Source organism: Lathamus discolor, chromosome 2, assembly GCF_037157495.1.
Source record: "Lathamus discolor isolate bLatDis1 chromosome 2, bLatDis1.hap1, whole genome shotgun sequence".
NCBI classification, from domain to species: Eukaryota; Metazoa; Chordata; class Aves; order Psittaciformes; family Psittacidae; genus Lathamus; species Lathamus discolor.
In genome coordinates, this window is record NC_088885.1 from 138,136,981 (window position 1) to 138,155,255 (window position 18,275).

Consider the following 18,275-nt stretch of genomic DNA (forward strand, 5'->3'; position numbering starts at 1 on the left):
GAATTTATGTAATGGTTTCCTGACCACTGGACCCATTTCTTTGTTCTGGCTAAAATTATCTAATACAACAAAATTACAAAACATGTTTCATGTTATGATTGCTGCAGTAACTTTTGTTTGCTTTGAAACATTCAAAGGAAAACTTTGGGGGAAAATCTGCAAGATTCTTTCTTGGAGAATAATGAGAATAATATTTATTTGTCTTACGCTTGCACATGAAGCAGTCCTCTTAGTTTGTAAATAGATCTAAGGTACAGTGAAGGGATGTAAATTTGAATTGGGTGTAACTAATTTGTCCTCACTAAAGTATTCAGCTGAAGAAGTCTGTTACAAGTTAAATTATTCTCTTTAGTCACATAAGCAAGTACTTAGCTCATGATTTAAATAATGACCACACATCCATCTTGTATTGCTTTCCGCTAGATAAGAACATGTATGCCTAACTTATTTTTCTTATGCAATATGTTTTTTAACCTATATACTTGTTTTAAAGCCACTGATCTGGTACTGAGGAAGATGATCAACTTTTCTGACTGCACAGTATGTCTTGATAAGAGAAATGCTAGTGGTAAAATTGAATTTTACCAAGAACCTCTGCTGTACAAATGTTCCTTCAGGACTCGTCTGCATTTTACTTACGATAACCTCAACTCCAAAATGCCATCTATTATTAAAGTATGTATCCAGAATATTTTATTTTGCTGCTTACTTGTGAAGTTTTGAGGGTTTTTTGAAATACACTTTGGGATTTAAAGTCAAATGAAAAGCTAATGGGTAGGTTTTGTTAACGTGATTTCGTGATTGTGTTTTGTTCGCATAATGCAATTAGTCTGTGCACAGAAACAGCATGTAAGGAGGGAAGTAATGGTCTCTACTGTGTTCCATTTTTCCTGAAGTTTTACAAAAGAAAACATAATAATTGTAAGGGAAAAAAAGCTGTCTACAGATAATCTGTTAAAAAAAAAAAAAAAAAAAAAGCCCAATGTGCCTGCGATGAGATGGAAAGGATTTTTTATTTATGTTGTTCTTTCAAATGTAACTTAAACTCTCATAAATAGCAAGAAACTTCAGTGTATTAACGCTAAGAAGTGAACCATGTGAAGTGGATTAGCAAGCCAAGCTCAGTTCCTAGTGAGCAGGGGTGCTGTATTACTTGTGGACACCTGACATGAGGTGACGTTTGCTTTTTGCAGTACAGAAGCAAAACACTGGGTTGGTGGAGAGACTAAAATACCTTTCCCTCCTACTTTTCTTTTTCTGCTCAGAGCAGCCTTACATGTAAGATTCGTCTTCCCTTCCTCCTTCTCTTCATCCTCCCTTTCTCAATGAATGCTGGTAGTGCCCATTTAATTAGTTGAGAACTCTTCTAAATTAAGACACAGTATACTAGGCTTTTCCTGTTTTAATAAAAAGTAAGCTTCAGGTATATGCACTGCAAAATAGTAAATTTTGAGATAACTTTTGATGGACATTTCTCAAGAATATGATGTCAAAATGTCACTCAGTTTGGCTCAGGATGTTTTAGGAAGCCCTAGGCTGTTGTGAACTTAAGGTTGGGAGCTAATTAGGAATCATGTCCAATTTGGAGAATGCCCCTGTTTCTTGTGTGTGCTGCAGAGCTGTATGCCTCTGATTACTTTGGGCAAATTTGGAGATTTGTGGATATGATAGTGGCCATAGGAGTCTTTGTCCAGATAATAATAGTCATAAAATGATGGATACTTCTTTTCTTTTTGCTCAGGGTAACTGGTAATAATATGGGACATGTCCTTATTCAAAGTTTTATGAACAAAAAGTTATGTATTCAGTGATAAGAAGACTTAACTACATGCCTTATAACTATGGAATATCTATGAACTCCAGTGATAATAAGGAAATAGGACTGTCTATAGTTTACTAGTTATGGTCTTTATGTTCTGTGGTGACAGTATGATTACTGCATATCAACAGCGAATCTTAATATTAAAAAGCCTGATTTTTAAATTAGCCTTATAGTTCTGTTAATTTTGGAGGCATAACCTGTACCTGGCTAAGTCCTATATGCCAGTTTTGCAGAGCAAAGGTTTATGGTCAAATTTTAAGCCTCTGACAGCACACATTAATGGAAATACTGACACAGTCCTCCCTATAGTTTAAAATGATACTGTTGTAAAAATGACAATTATTATTTTTTCGTTATGACTTAAATTTTTCAGTGGATACTGACTAAAAACACATACTAGAATACTCTCAGGCAGTAGTAATTTAATTAAATTTGTATTAAACTCTTCTGGTTATCTTTGTTGGTGGTCATTTATTGCCCCTGCCTCTTTTTGAGGCATATTTTAGCTGGTTCAAAGCTGTCTATTGCTTATCCCTCTCTCCCCACATAAACTCTTAGGTATTTTTATTTTCTACATAGTTTACTTACTTTTAAATCTTTTTTTAATGTTTCTTCTTTCTCTTACCTTCTTTTTTCTTCAGTTTTTCAAGAAGATACTGTTTCTGAACATATTCAGAGATGTGCTCAATTGAAACATTTAGATTTATGATGATAGATTAATACTTAAGTGAATTAATATCTGTCTATCATGATCCAAAGAATAATGGTCTAAAGGTGAAGAAAGAAAAGGGGAAAGAATCAAAATGAAGGACCTTGTATATTAAAACCAGTGTATTTAAGTTTTCTTTTAGCATGCAAAGACTTTTATGAAACTCTAACAAAAATGAAAGTTTAATTGGATGTTCTCACGTGACTTATGGTTTAGAAATTTCTTCAGCAACAATTGTAAACAAACAAGCAAAACGTTTATATATACATATATGTGCAAAATGTATTACATCTGACATTTCAACCTGCAGATCGCTTGTGCAGCAACCCAAAGAGCATATGCTTTTGACAGCTATTGTTTGCAGCCCTTTGCCTTGTGTTGTATTGCATATTTTGTTTTTAGACATTAGAATGCGCATACAGAATGAATGTGATTTAAAAGTTGGCCTTAATGATGACAGAGCCTTGTTATTATTTGCTTTCATTCTCTTTCATTTTATAGATTCACACATTAGTTGAAAGTTTGAAACTTTCAATCTCTGATCAGCAGCTTCCTATGTTTATACGTATAATGCAACTTGGGATTGCTCTTTATTATGGAGAAATAGGCAACTTCAAAGATGGGGAAAGCGAAGATTTGATTAGCCACACTAAAGATATGTTGGGAAATATCACAGGTAAATACGCTTTTACATTTTAAAAATAAATGTTAAAAACATTAATTTCTTTGCTTTTTACAAGTATAAATGGCAAGGCTGGTCATTGCAAAATATCTTGGCAATCTGTAGTTTGTTAGAGGCAGTTCATTGTGCTGGATAAATATGAAGTGCTCTAATATATTTTTTTATGTTCTATTCTGAAAAGTATTCTGATGGTCCTGACTAAACTAAGGTTAAACGTTATCCAAGACCACTGTTTTAGGAATTGTGACACAGTAGGGTGCTTTGGGTTTCTCTGTCACTACCATGTAACAGTGATGCTCCTGCTATGTGGAGCTGAGCAAATAAGATGCCTGTAAATAGTTCTTGTATTTTCTGTAAGGCTCAAATAGCTTTCTGCACTGGAAACTATTTGCCTTACAAGAAATGTGGAGTTTGTTACCCAAGGCATACGATTAGAAGTACTTAATATTCTTATTTGGGTTCATTTTTGAACAACTGTGAATGTGACTTCCTAGTTTTTAATAAAATAGTCATCTAAAAAAGAAATAGTATCATGTAACTTCACATTGATGTACACACGAGTTGTCAGACTAAGGCTGCAGTGACAGTAACTACCAAGGAGGAAATCTGTAATTTCCTATGCAATTTTTGTTCAGCTACATTGTGCTCAAAAGTTGTCATTGAACTTAATTATATGCTCATATGTATTTGACAGAACTGCCTCCTCCAGAACACAAGATGACAATTGTTGAGTTGCCAAGATAGAGAACTGTAGAAACAATCCAGTTCTGGCTTTCCTGCAAAATGTTTTGCCACATACAGGCTAAAACTAATACAATTTCTGCATTCATACCATTTATGCTTGTTTCCTACATAGAGTTTAATATATGTGTAGACATACATACATACACATAAATAAAACTTCTAAATACCTAATTATTTCCCCCCCCCCTCTTGTTCAGTGCAGTTAAGCAGGTGTGCCAGACTGACATTATTCAGGTTACCCATACCATCAGTTTGTGACTTTACGTTCTTTTTTCTTCTGACTTCATATTATGTCTGTGTCCGAGAAGGAATAACCCCCACTTTCTTAGCACTTCATGGTGTCTTTGTCATCCAATTTTCCAACCACGGATTTGAGCTTTCTGAAGAAACTTAGAATGTGCTACTATTTTCTGAAAAAAGAAAAAAGTGATCAAGTCCAGTCCTAAATGACAAGTGTTATCTGCTGAGCTATTTTAGCTAATTTTTTTTTTTTCCCAAGAGTAACGCTTCATGAAATCCAAGACTAATTCTACTGGAATTGTGCCTAAATTCTTTACAGTTTAATAATGTACAGACCTCTGTCATGGATTATATTCTTATAACTCTTTGAAAGGGTTCTGGGGATTCGTTGAGCAGTTTGACCCAGTATTTATTAGTAAGCAGTCCCCACCCTTCCAGTTTAAAGAATTTACTGGGTTCAGTTATCACTGAAGTTCTGTCTTTTGGACAGAACTTACATTTATTATGTTGCTGTTGACATAATAAGATCAGTCACCTATGCATGTCTAAGAATATTCTAGCAGCAATTGGCTTATTCTTGTATATCCCAATGTAATACCAAGACCTAGAGATTTTTCAGCAGGGTAGACTGTGTCATGAACATTTATTTCACTACCTGAAAAAGTTTGCTCACATTCTGTTTAAGCTGAAAGCTTTCAAAATACACAGATAAAATTACAGGTTAGAAATACAGGTAGAAACTCGCTTTAAGGTGGTGTGAAAATTCACTTAATACTGTATGCACACTGGACAATGCTCCTGCTCAGGGCTGGACAGGGCTTTTGCTTCTGATGGGCAGAGGGCTGCCTGAATTGTGGGCCTGGATATCTGTCCTGGTAATGCAAAGGAGGAAGTTGATGTTATTTCAGAGCAGAGAGATAGAAAAGTGAGAAGAGCTTGGACAAGAGCCTGTGGCAGAACCAGTGGTTGCATTTGTGGATTTGAGAATAAGCTTTTGCTTTGTGGTGGAAAATTTGCTAATGTAACTAGAAGTGTAAACAGTTTTGGCATGAAAGAGGACAAGAAGCGAGGATGTAAGGGAGAGCTGGAATTTGGTTGGATAGAGCTGTTGAGGTTGATGATCTAAGGCTGAAATACTAGAGCTGGTTAAGTAAAGAATGGTCTGAAATGACTGAAGAACAGAAGAAGCTCAAGCAGAAGTGTAGCACTTGGGTGCACAACAGTGGACTAGAAATGAAAAGTTGCATTGTTGAGGGAGGGATGCAGGGCAGCTGGGCAGACAGCTGAGATGGATCTGCATGATGATGTTAAGAGATGCTGAATAGGAAGCTTGGGACAGATAAGAGAAGCTGGAATCATGAGCAGGATGAGCTACTGAGCTTCTGAGAGTGGTTTTAAGAGTTTCTGGTGCTACCTACTCTGAATACTTGCCTTAAGAATCTGTATTACAGAAGCTTAGGGTTTGTTTTTCTTTTTTCTTTCATGAAGTCAAATCCATGGCAGATGTGATTCCGGCATATGAAGTGTATTCATCAGGTGTAAAATGGCAATAATAACAGTAACTTTCCGTCCCAAAGGATGGAAACATCCCAAAGGAATGTTACGGTATTTTCTAATATTTGTAAAGCACACTGGCCTTATCATGATCTTTATTCTCAAAAAGCTAAGCGAAAGTAAAGTAGGCCTTTGAATGCGAGTAGTTAACACTTCTACAACAGGAAACAGAATAAAATGTTGCATAGATCCTTTGAAACTCATTTTTTAATGGGCTGAGTTGCTCCTTATTGAAAACTTTGTGGTTGGAACAGTAGTGTGAGGAATTTTTTGGACACCAATGGAACAGAAAGCAGGTCGTGAGAATGAGTTTACTGTACTGTTAGCTTTGGGCTGAATATGAGATTTGGGTTGACTGAGAAAAATAATTTGTTACACCCAGAACTTCTAGGTGAGCATTAGTTGTTGTTGAAGGAATGGATTCTGCTGTATTCTAATAGGACAAAAATGGAAGAACTGAAATAGCTTTATTTATCAATACTTGATGAGGAAAAGCAGCTGCACCCTGTGTTAAAGAGTTTGGATGGGGGAGTGGAGAAACATAAACAGTGGAGAAAATGACCCCTAGTTTGACTGAAATGATGTCAGGAAAAAAGGTCATGTGTGCAGTTACATTTTCCTATGTGTTTTTCTCATCCCTGCACTTTCTGTCTGTCTGTCTTCTCATAAGGGTTAGAAATGGACATATATGAGATGATCTTTGTACCAGGCTATATAATATTATTTCAGCTTTTTATGTTTTCCTGTGTTTTGTGGGGTAAATGACCTGGACAGTAAACCCCTATAATCTTTTTCTACCTCCATTATTGGAGGGTTTTTTTTTGCCTATATATTTTGGTATCCTTCCAAGGAACTGTAGGTATACTTGCAATTTGTATTTCAACAGACTAAAGATTCAGCATAGACAGACACTCTGTAATGGGGCTTTTGGAGTCAATCCGTTGTGCAGCTGTCTGATAGTGTGACAGTAACTAACTTTGTTGTAGGCATCTATAATAATGGATTGTAACTGGTTGCTGAGATCGCATTAAAACATTAACACTTCTTGAGTAGAGACCCCTCAAAATCTGATTAAATCTTTGAAATACAGGAATCACACATTGGCCTTTAGTTTTTACTTGTAAGAGCTTAAGTATCAAGAGAGTTTTTCTGCTGTTGATTTTTAAAGTGGCTTAATGTAGATGGCAGAATGCAAGCAACTTTGTTTTTTCAGTGCTTCCGATGAGCAATGTGTATTTCCAGTTGATCTGCTTGAACTTGTATGTGAGATATAAAAAACCCTCCTTTTGGTTTAGCATTGTCAGATAACTAACATCTTCCTCTCCCTATTTGATACCTGCACTTACATATCACTTTAATATTAACTGCCTAGTGATTTGTACCTCAACCCAGTGGTGCTTGCCCTTTCGTTGTGATATTTCATGTTATTTAGTCTCCTTTGCCATTAACATAGAAAATCCATCTCCTACCTCTTGTCCTGGCTCTGGTGTTTTGAAATCACTGCCACTTGTTTTGTGTGTCACCATTAAGTAACTCATACATCTGCTCTGAATTTTATTGAGGTTGGGATATCGTTTAAGTAATTGGAATTTTAAAGTAATTGATTAGCACCACCAAGTAATTTCATGGGGAGTACTTTATTAGCGTTATTCCAGCACTTCAGAATTGTTGTGGCATCATTATTTATTGGGTAGTTTCAATTTACAGTAAGATAAGTAGACTAGGAGTAGAAGCTTGGGGAAGTTTGTTTAACAAATGGGGATACATATCATGAGAAAGCAGATTCTCTGGAGTTAAACCTGAAGGTTTTTTACAATACTACATTCTCATTCCATATCTAGTGGACTGTGCAACTCGGCAGTAAAAGGGAGTTATGATTTCTTCCCTTGATTTACAGTTGTCTGTAAGGTGGGAGTGTATTCTAGTGTAGTAGGATCCATAGGTTCGAGTTTAAGGAGGGTTATATTCTCGATGGAGAAATAAGAAGAAATCTTGAAGTTTTAACTTTTGCAGTACTGGTACCTTGGCTATGAATCACTGTAGTGGGTTGTTGTCTACAAAATAAGTGTTGATACCTCTTAAATGTGTAAGTATACAGTCACTTGAGTGTGTGAATTTGTAATTTGTGCTACAATTATGATGGCATCAGATTTTCAACTAGAAAGTGTTGGATGTACATTTGCTTTTAAAAGGAGGTGCAGAATGCCTTTCAGACTAGAGCTTGGTGCATAAGATTTTACTTTCTACTGATGTTGGTATTATTTCCTCCCCGTATCATAAATACGTGCAAAGGAAGGTCATACAGGAAATATTTATTACCCTGAAAGCATATGTGGTATTATATTTTTGATTCTCCAAGGACAGGTCCTGCTGCAAGGACAGATTTAAGGGCTATTGCATTCTCAAGGTCAGCACCAAAGCCTTTGTTATCAGTCAGATAACTCTTGCTCCTTCTAAATGTCTCTTTTGTAAAAAATATGATTTATCCCATGTTTTTTTGTATTCATGATTAATTATAATGTCCTAGCTGTGAGTTTGCAGTCACTTCTTTAACTTATAACAGGTAAAATATGGATGAGGAAATGAATTTAATATCTACATTACTTAGGGATACAAGAATGAACATCTACAGCTGTGTTCTTGAAGTACTTACCAAGTTTCATTTAGGCAGTTTCATGGTTGATTCAACCAGATGAAAATGTCTTCCGTTGCCAGCAGGGATGGTGATGTATTCCCTCCCTCTTCCCCTAGTGCCAGCTCTTGTATTTAGGTAGCTACAGTCTTAACTGCATCAACCTTACCTGGCTGCAAACTGACACAGACATTATTACGTTGAAGTATTTTAGAGGATTTTGCGGGTTGCTCACTAGGCTGATGTGTGTTTGTTCCAAAGTTTGACTGTTGAATACATAGTGTTTGTAGTATTTTTAATTTAGTGATGGAAGATAGGTGTATCTTCTCCTTTTTCTGGCTTCTGTCTCATGGCATATAGGTATCGCCACTTTAGTCTAGCTGCTCTTGTGTGTTATTATATTGGCTTCCAAAATACTAAATAATGTTATAAACCAAACTATTATTTGGCATCTTTTACTGTTGTCTCTGTGTGTACACATCCTGCAGCAAGAGGTATGCTAAATGATGGCTGAATTTTATGGCTATATAGACCAAATGTTATGCATGACTCAAGTCCTACACCTTCACTTTTTTTTTCCTCTCTTTGGGCAGACCTTCTACCATTTCTTCTGTACTTGCCAGCTGTAGTCTAGGTTAAACTGCTCTAGTCATGCTCTTTATCAAATTTTTTTTGCTTCTATATCTGACAGTAAGTCTTGGCCATTTCCAAGGCTCTGTGTGCACCTCTTCTGTATTTCCTGTGTTTCAAGATTTGCATTTGGGTTGAAATCTGATCTCTGACACTGTTTTGTAAAGAGAGCAGGAAGGAAGCTTGCATTGCCCTTGTGGGAGGAGGTGTCCTCACCTCTGAGTATGTGTAGGGAATTCTCATGAGTGGTTTTTCATGTGCTTTCTCCCATTGCACAAGTGCATAAATAATAAGACTAAAAGACTAAGACTAATTTGACTAAAGAGTAAAAACTCTGAAATGTGTAGGAATTGTATCTCTGAGTTTAAAAATAGGTAAATAGAAATGGGGCATGCCTATTTTTGTTCTTGGATGAATAATACATTCGATACTGTATCTGTCCTGTATTGTACCATTCAGAATGGTAATTCTGAAGTAGGTAATACCCCTCAGGAGTCCCGTAAGAGTGGTGATGAAGCCAGATAGGCTAAGCTGATTGTGCTGTTTTATATGCACCATGTTACCGATTTGGATCACAAATCTTAGACTTGTATCTTTTGGAAAATCCTTTTTTTGTCCTAAATGTTATCTCAACTGTTGGTCTTCTATGAAAAAAAAAATATATTTTTTTGTCTTGCAAGCGGCATACCAGCTTTTCTGAGTCTAGATAAACCTGTACCTTTGAACACCTGAGAAGTCATCAGGGCTTTTACAATTGAGGTCCTTTTTTAATTTGACATTAAAATAGAAAACTACAAGATTGTAGTAGATCATTATTTAGAAGTCATCTTGAAAACATGACAAATTCTAGTCTCACTGCAAATGTATGATAATAGAACTGTTGCAAAGACCTTTTTTTAAGGAAAATGTTAATGAATCAAGTGTTTGCAAATTTATATTCAGAAATTTAAAATTTGTGTATTTTCTATGATCATAAACCAAGTATCTGATATGTGGAATACTGTCCTAGATAAACTTCACATACTGCTATTTTGAGTATAATAAATTAATTTTCAAGCATGATTGGTTGGAAATTTGACTTAGTTTTTTTTTTTTAAAGGTGCGGAAGATGAAACAAGCTCAGTAATGCAATATCCTACACAGTATATTAATCAAGATCCTTACTTACATCAAGATGATGACCAGCAACAAGGATGGGTTTCTTGGGCTTGGTCTTTTGTTCCTGCTATTGTGAGTTATGATGATGAAGAGAATGATTCTGGTGGAACTGATGATGGAACGATGCTGCATCAGCAGAAATCTCAATCCCTCAAGGATCCTATTGTTTCAGTTGGGTTTTATTGTACAAAGGCAACAGTAACTTTTAAGGTAAGTATTTCCTGATGTTGTGTAGGATTTACTTGGCTTGTTGAGAAAGAATATAAAGGTTGTCTGAGTGCTTGTGTATTGTTTGACTTGAGAGAGGGAATACTACATTAACAAATAACAAAAAATGTGAATGTTGAAGGTGTGGTGTTGTTAACTGCAGTGTAAGATGTTTATGCTATTTGAGCTAGAATTTGAGTGCAAACATTTTCATCTTAAAAAGAAACTAGTTTACTTAGATTTTTTTTTTTTTGTGGAAGAAAAACATAAAAGGCTTTCTGTGAACGTTTATTGCAGATTCTATCTAATGTTTGTTTATTTCTTTATAAAAAAGCCTTAGTATCATATAGTTTGTAAATTATAGGAGTGCTTTTTTCTTTTTTTAAGCTGTAATACGTGCAAATGTGCATATCATTTACATTGATAATGTTGAAATTATTTTCCATGGATCGGAATTGAAATAAAGAAACAAAGGCTAAATGACATGCATACTCTGAGCTATAAATTAAGTGTGTGGAGAAAGATTTGAGTATTTTCTGCAAACCAATCTCAAAACAGTTGCTGAGCTTCTCTGTAGTCCTTTCATAAGCTTGCAGAAGGGAGAATATGGAAAGTCTGAATAAGATACTGACATGTACTGACAGAAATGAAAAGTTAAATTTCTGAATTAGCAAAATACTTTTGACACATGCCAAACTATACGCATGCAGTTCTGTATGCAGAACTATAGTAGAAACTGGCTCTTGGTTGTACAATTAAACATATGTTAAATCAAGGCCAGAACCCTTCAGAACAGGAAATGTTACTGTTTCTATGAGTAGCAGAATAACTAAGATTGATTTTTATGACTTTGAGCCTTTCAGATGAACAGCAGTACTTTTCATAATCCTTGCATAATGTTTATGTGCATGATTATACCCTCAGTACCATCAGCAGCTCCTTTGTTGCCTGTTTGGCTTGTCATTTATGCACAAGAGAGTGCTTTGAGGGGCTTCATGGCTACTTTCTCTTAGCTATTTTTGTTTGGCAGAGCATTTAGCTGCTCAGCAACTGTTGGAAAGGATGAGACAAGTGACTTTGGGAGTTGCAAGCATTCCATGGGGGAGGCTAATGATTTAAGCCTTCAGTCTTCTGGCAAATTTGATTGCAAAATATAACTTCAACAAACATTTAGTTTTGTTCTTTTGTGTCAGTCTGCTTCAGCCTCAGTTTAAAACAAAGCAAAAAACCAAAGCAGCAGAAAGGTCAGGCAAAAAATAAATAATGGAAAATAATTTCTTCCTCCTTTAGTTAAAACCCCAAACTTAAATCTGAACAACCAACCAAATATCAAATTTCTCATTTTTAATGGCTCAGCATCTTCTTTCTTTTGTGCTTTGTCATACAGTAGTAATTTTGTGCTCTCTTTCCTCACATGAAAAAACTCATTAAAAATAATATTAATTTCTCTTTAGAACATGATATGCTGCATTGAGCTTCTCTAATGTTTCATTGCCAAGTTTACACATTTTATATTAAGAAGTGATAAAAACTACTTAAAATGTAACATCTTGCATTCTATAAATTTGAAATGTGATGTATGATACTAATATGGTGACAGTTGGGAGGAAAACAGAATTCATTGTTCTGCTTGCATGCAAAGAATGTATGGAATTAATTTGTGGTTCATATTTTGGTTAAAAAATAAGGTCAAGTTTCTGCATTAGCATTCTGAACAGTTGATATCATTCCAGTTAAAATCATGCCAAATTAAATGTAGCATTTTTGATAATGGTGAAAATTATTCTTGTAATGTCTGAGTTCTTTTAATCAATTAATTGCTTTTCCTCTACAATAATTGCACACAGCTGAAGGGTGATCAGTGATACTTTTTTTCTTCTTCATACAATTTTCTTGGACATTTGGATTACAAAATTTTGATTTGAAACAACATCCATGTGTATCCACTCTTGAAAATAATGAGAGCTTGTGGATATTGTGGATATTTTTATAGAAAATTGAGAATTTGAACTGTTCAGGCTGCTCAACACAAATAAACAAGTGTTTTTTAATGCAAAACATGGCACCTTCATTATTTTGTGCCTCTTTTTATCTTTTTTTCTTTTTTCTTAGCTGCAGGTTATATGCTTTTTCACCTGAATGTGGGTTTTACCACTTGAAATTTTTATATTGAAATCATGCAAGAAATATAAATACGTTTCTCTCAATTCCCATGATGAGAAACAAAAATGAGTATGGTTGTAATCAAAATGCTTCCTTAATATTATCATGCTGTTTAATTATTTGCTGGGAAGAATAAATAATGTATTTATGGACTTTTACAGCAATTTATAAGCTAATTTGATACTATGTTAATAACGCAGCTGTGTATCTGTTCCATCTTTTCACATAGTTTCTCTTTAGATAAGCAAACTAAAAATACTGTAGTGGATTTAAAACTTTCAGTTATGGCATACTTCAACCAGAAGTTGAATATGAGAAGTTCTAATATGGATAATGTGTTACAGCTGTTTAACTGCACCTGTTTCCTGCTTGTTAATGAATTTTGGCTCATAGTTTAATTTGTCTTCATCAGTTTTGTGTATTAATGACATTACTGCTGTTTAATACTAATATTGACTTATATAAGGTGTTTATCCTGTTGTTTCATAGCTCACTGAAATGCAAGCTGAAAGTAGTTATTACAGCCCTCAGAAAGTTAAATCCAAAGAAGTTTTATGCTGGGAACAAGAAGGAACCACAGCTGAGGTAATTTTCCATTGACAGGGTTTTTTGATTCATTATAAATAATGTAGTAAGTAGTTTCCAATAAAATATTTTGAAATTCATTACTGATTTTTTCATATTCTGCTGTGTTGGATGTGTTGTAATAATCACTTAGATAGAAATTCTCTAAAGATCTAGTTCTGTAGTAATCAGACACCAGACTAATACCTTCCTTCTAAGTGCCCTGTTTGATGAACTTGCTATTTATTAAAGCTTTAAATACATAAACCTAACCATATTTTGGTTAACTTTTGTCCATCTTTTCTATTTCCTGTTGGGCAGAATTCTTCAGAATTCTTCAAAATACCACTTTTTTTCTCCCTCACTAGGTCCTTATGAAAGGTGAACTTTTCTTTGATTGCCAAATAGGTTTTGTTGGTTGCCAAGCTATGTGCCTTAAAGGAATTATGGGAATTAAGGATTTTGAAGAGAACATGAATAGGAGCGATGAAGTAAGTATATTGATGTATCAGCTGACTTGCTGAATAGGCAGTTCTGGTATGCTTCATTAAAATATTTGGTTGCAAGAATTGGGAAGGCTGCTGTTACCAATTGTGATTTAAATTTTTGAATGTGTAACTTGAATATAGAGATCAGTGTTTATTACTTACAGTTGGAAAGACAAATATCCAAGAGAGAGAAGCTGTAAAGCATGAGACCTTTTTTCTTTTTTTGACAACCCCACTGCTCCCCATCGTTTTGTTTATCTGCATACTTTGATGTTGTATAACAAATTAAAACAGTTGAAAACCTTTGAAAGTATTTAAATCAACAGAAGATTTGAAGGAAAGATAAGGGAATACTGTATGATAATAGAAGTGTGGCTCAAATACTGAATGATTATTTTGCCTAATTTTTCAATAAGGTTGGTGAGAAACAATATCAAGGGAAGGAGTAAAGTGGTATTAATACCTGTATTTTAAGTAGAAGCAGAGCTCCAGTCACTTAAGACAAAATCAAATATCCATATGAACTACTGTTAAAATATTTAATGAAGCAGTGAATGAAATTCCAATTTCAAGAATGAAGATTTTTGGTTGAACTATAGGTAGAATAGTGCCCGAAAGTTCTGGAGGACAGCAACTGTTACCCATGTTTAAATCAAAACTAATAATGCAGCCAACAACAGACCTTGATGTTAATGCTCTGTGAAGTCTTAGGAAGTATTTTAAGAAGAAAATTAAGAATATGGAAGAAAATTTAAAGTGTCTGTATACTAATGTCAAATATCTCCTCTTTTGTAAAATGATCATATATCTATATATACCTGTGATAGGTATGATTGGACAGGTTCTTGTGAAAGCAGCATGGCTTGGTGTCCATCTCAAGCATTTCTATACAAATGCATGCAGAACAGAAAACAAACAAGAAGAATTAGATATCCTCACACAGCTGTAAAGTGCTTATAGAGGTGTGTGAGACACACTACATTACTGGTGTGCTGTAATGGATAGACACAGGCTTTTCCAGAAAGGAAAAGCAAGGATGAGCTAACTGTAAAAGATGCTCTGCTGACCTTGGTGGATATAAGAGAGAAATGGTTGGGGATGTGAGGGTGAACAGCAGTCTATGTCTGTATCACCTATGAGACTGAGATATAGAACCATGAGAAGTGATTTTTGGTTTGGGGTGGGTGGGTGAGTGAATGAGTTTTCTGTAGTTTAGTTTTTTGTTTGGTTGGTTTGTTTGGTTTATTTTTGTTTCTTTTTCCCAACCATCTGTTCTCAATCTTATGTAAATAACTTTTTGGAAGAATAAGTCTTGATGGAATAGTTGTATTGATTTAAGAAGGATAGAGGTTTTGGGATATGGAAAAGGCATGCGAAAATCTAGATGAATAAAGAAGAATGATAAGGTAGTGATTCGGAGAAAACTCCAGGAACAAACTTGCCAACGAAGTTTTCAAGTTGACAAGCAGGTATTTTGTACTGTGGTGCCGGGAGACATGGGGGATAGCTCCTCCTAACGTGTGTCCCTGTATTGCTACACAAGCCGTCCTTATATAGTCCCTGGGCATACATACATATTCATGAGGCTACGTATGGATTACATGATTTTCCAGAAAGTTCCCCGCGTGCGTGTGGAATTGTGGTGGTGGTCTCTGAGGGTTGTTTACTTCTTCCAACAACCTTCTGGCAGCTTTTGGAGCAGTAGATGCTTATACCAGCTTAATTGGTTTGTTAGCACCTCAGACATAATAATCCTCCTGTCCTCCTGCATATCAGTTAGTTTAACTGTAGCCCATCCTGGGCACCTGCCATTCCCAGATACTCCTTATCCTTGCGTCCTGTTCTTCTAGCCTATTTTTCTTACATTCATTTTGTACTAAGGTCATAGGGCCTAAAACTACGTCAACTATAATGGTTTATCTTATACAAGAATTCTCAGTATGTTCTCTAGCTGTACTCTGTTGGTTTTTTTTCTATGTATCATGCAGCTCAGTAATTTTCCATTGCTACTGTTACAAAGCCATCAAACTTAATATTACTTAAAACTGATTCTAAAGGTTTATATATTCCATTTTGCAATTTTGTGCCCCCCCCCCCCCCCCCCCCGTCTCAGTAGTAAGCAGGTCATACATCGAAATAACCGTTTATGAAGAGGAGAGAAAATATCTGAAAGGTGTTGGTCAGCCAGCAAAATGGAGTATGTAGTGATAAGATCATGTATAGCTAATAGGATAGGGCAAAATTTGGAGTAGCAATGATCTGGGGATTTTTTCTGTTCAAATGAATCTAGCATGTTCTGTATTATAGCTCAGGCCATTTTTAATCATTTGAAAATAGGGAAGGAATGGTCAGGACCTGGAGTGTTATTTGAATGATATTACTTTAATTGTATTATCAGTATTCATAATGAAATATGCTCTTGAGGGATGCTACCATGTCAGTAGTGTGTTACGAGAGAACTGAAGCTGCTGTGCTAACTTGACTATATTTTTTTTTTCTCCCTTGCCATGCTAATTTCTACTGCCTCATAAAGGAGGCCTACTTCTTTAATTGCGGAGAAAATTTGAGTGCAAAAGGGATGACGTACCTTACCAACTCACTATTTGATTACAGAAGTCCAGAAAATAATAGTATTCGTGCAGAATTTATATTGGATGCTGCTCATCATAAGGTCAGAGAGTTACATATTTCTTAGAAAAATATTTTTAATGCTCTCTAATGGATTTCTAATGATTATTTTGATTTGTGTACTATTAGAAGACTGATTTTCATTACTTTGTCCTATTTAACTGAGTCTTACTTTGCAGCTGGCCAAAAAAAAACAAAAAAGAAACTGCAAAGACATGTCCAAAAGAAACCTCTCCTGCCCCCAAAACTGGATTAGTGCCATAGTTTCCAAAAAGCACTAGCTACAGAACACCTGCAGAGAAAATGGAGATATGAGAGAATGTTAGCAAAAGGTCAGGCTTTAGCAGCACATACTTCTATAACCCAAACAGGAAGTAGTTCATGGTCGTCAAATTAAGAAGTGCTGTCTTGGAAACTAGATCTTGGGCAATGTTAATCTCATCGTCTATGTGCTACAGTTGTCTACTTAGAGGAAGTTTTGCTAGTTCTGCCTTTTTTAGAGACAACTTTTCAGTCACTGATGGTCGCTGTTGTAAATTGTGCAGGAAACCTTTATTCCCTGATTTGTCTGCAGTTATTAGAGACTGGATATGATGACCCACGTGGTCCCTTCCAGGTGTGTCCATAGGTGGAATGAAATCACAAGTACTTATACATATTCAGACATTTCCCATAGTGTGTTTTAAGTTTTACTTTTTCCTTGGCCTGTCTTCAATGCTGCTATGATTTGCCCTTTTTTTTTTTTTTTATAAGAGGGGAAGCAACTTTGCTGTGCAGTAATGGATTATGTTATATATACATCCCAATAATGACATAAATTCTTAGTAAGTTTCCTACTGTTTAAAGATAAACCCACAATATTCCTTAAAAAAGCTAGAATGAATGAGCTTCAGTTTTCAGTGTATTTAATTAGACAGATCTGTTGGATGCAAGAGGTCAAGTGAAGAATATTTACTCCATTAAAGCTACTAATTAACTAGTTGTTATTGATGAATTGGTCAGCATGTCCACTGGAGTTATGGATGTGCCTTTGTGTGGCCTCAAATAGAAGTTACATTACCTATTGGAAGGTGAATTCTTTGAGGGATAACCTCTGTCCTTTGTTTTGATAAGCCTTTCCGTGTGTTGATGCACAAATCCAAACATGAATGTATCTCGCTCATACCAGCCTATCAGTTGGTAATCTCAAGATTCTTTCCTTATACAACATTTTCTTTTGTTTGCTTTGCTTTGTTGGTAGGAGACATACACAGAGATAGCTGGAATGCAGAGGTTTGGGGCTTTCTACATGGATTACTTGTACACAATGGAAAGCACCAGTGGCAAAGGTACCTTTTTGTCTCTGTTTACCATGTTAAATAATAGAAACAAAGACTTTTCTTGCCCAGCTGGCCCTTGACCAACTGTCCTCTAACTTACCTTACATTTAACATCAGGTACTTCGTTGAAATGGTTTTATCTTCACTGATGTGGTTGAGATTAGCTGTTCTGGTTAGCTGTTGATTATGATCTTTTTTTTTCCGTGCCTAATTACTTACATAACTAATCACAATGATATCTTTTGTAGTCAGTTGCTAAGCTGAAAATAATTCTCTTGTAGTGGTGAATTCATAAACTATGTTTTTTTTTTAATTTTTATTTTTTTTTAATTGTTGTCATTGTTGACTTTGGGGGTGGGGTGGGAAAAGCTCTTCTAGGATACCCTGGTTGAAGAATGAAGTTGATCATCTACTTGGAGTAGAAGATGAAAAAGGACTGTAATTTTCTTCTGTGAAATAAAATACAAGGATGAGAAAATTAATCTTTAAATATACATGTCTGAACAATGTTGTGAGCAAATATGAGCCTAAAACATGCACACATAGGTATTGGCTAGCTCTAAGTAATTTTTGAGATTCATACAAATTCTTTTCTAAATCTGAGACAATACAGTACAGTACAGTTTAATGCAGTAAGTATATCTACTTTTGTGAGTGTCATAGAAGCCAGGACAAAGGAGTTAATATGTCAGCAATTAGTGTGTATATATCTTTATATGGATATTTTTATCATGA

At 35.3% G+C, this 18,275-nt stretch overlaps 1 protein-coding gene across 1 annotated transcript in view; it reads left to right on the forward strand.

The window, feature by feature from the left end:
* The window catches only part of VPS13B (vacuolar protein sorting 13 homolog B), a 439,495-nt gene that overhangs the window by 46,397 nt on the left and 374,823 nt on the right, over positions 1 to 18,275 (forward strand). Inside the window, exons 6-12 of the mRNA XM_065668694.1 lie at positions 494 to 675; positions 3,033 to 3,207; positions 10,113 to 10,381; positions 13,031 to 13,126; positions 13,474 to 13,596; positions 16,127 to 16,264; positions 17,462 to 17,549. Of these exons, the coding sequence (XP_065524766.1) occupies positions 494 to 675; positions 3,033 to 3,207; positions 10,113 to 10,381; positions 13,031 to 13,126; positions 13,474 to 13,596; positions 16,127 to 16,264; positions 17,462 to 17,549 (1,071 nt within the window). The remainder of the gene's footprint in view (positions 1 to 493; positions 676 to 3,032; positions 3,208 to 10,112; positions 10,382 to 13,030; positions 13,127 to 13,473; positions 13,597 to 16,126; positions 16,265 to 17,461; positions 17,550 to 18,275) is intronic.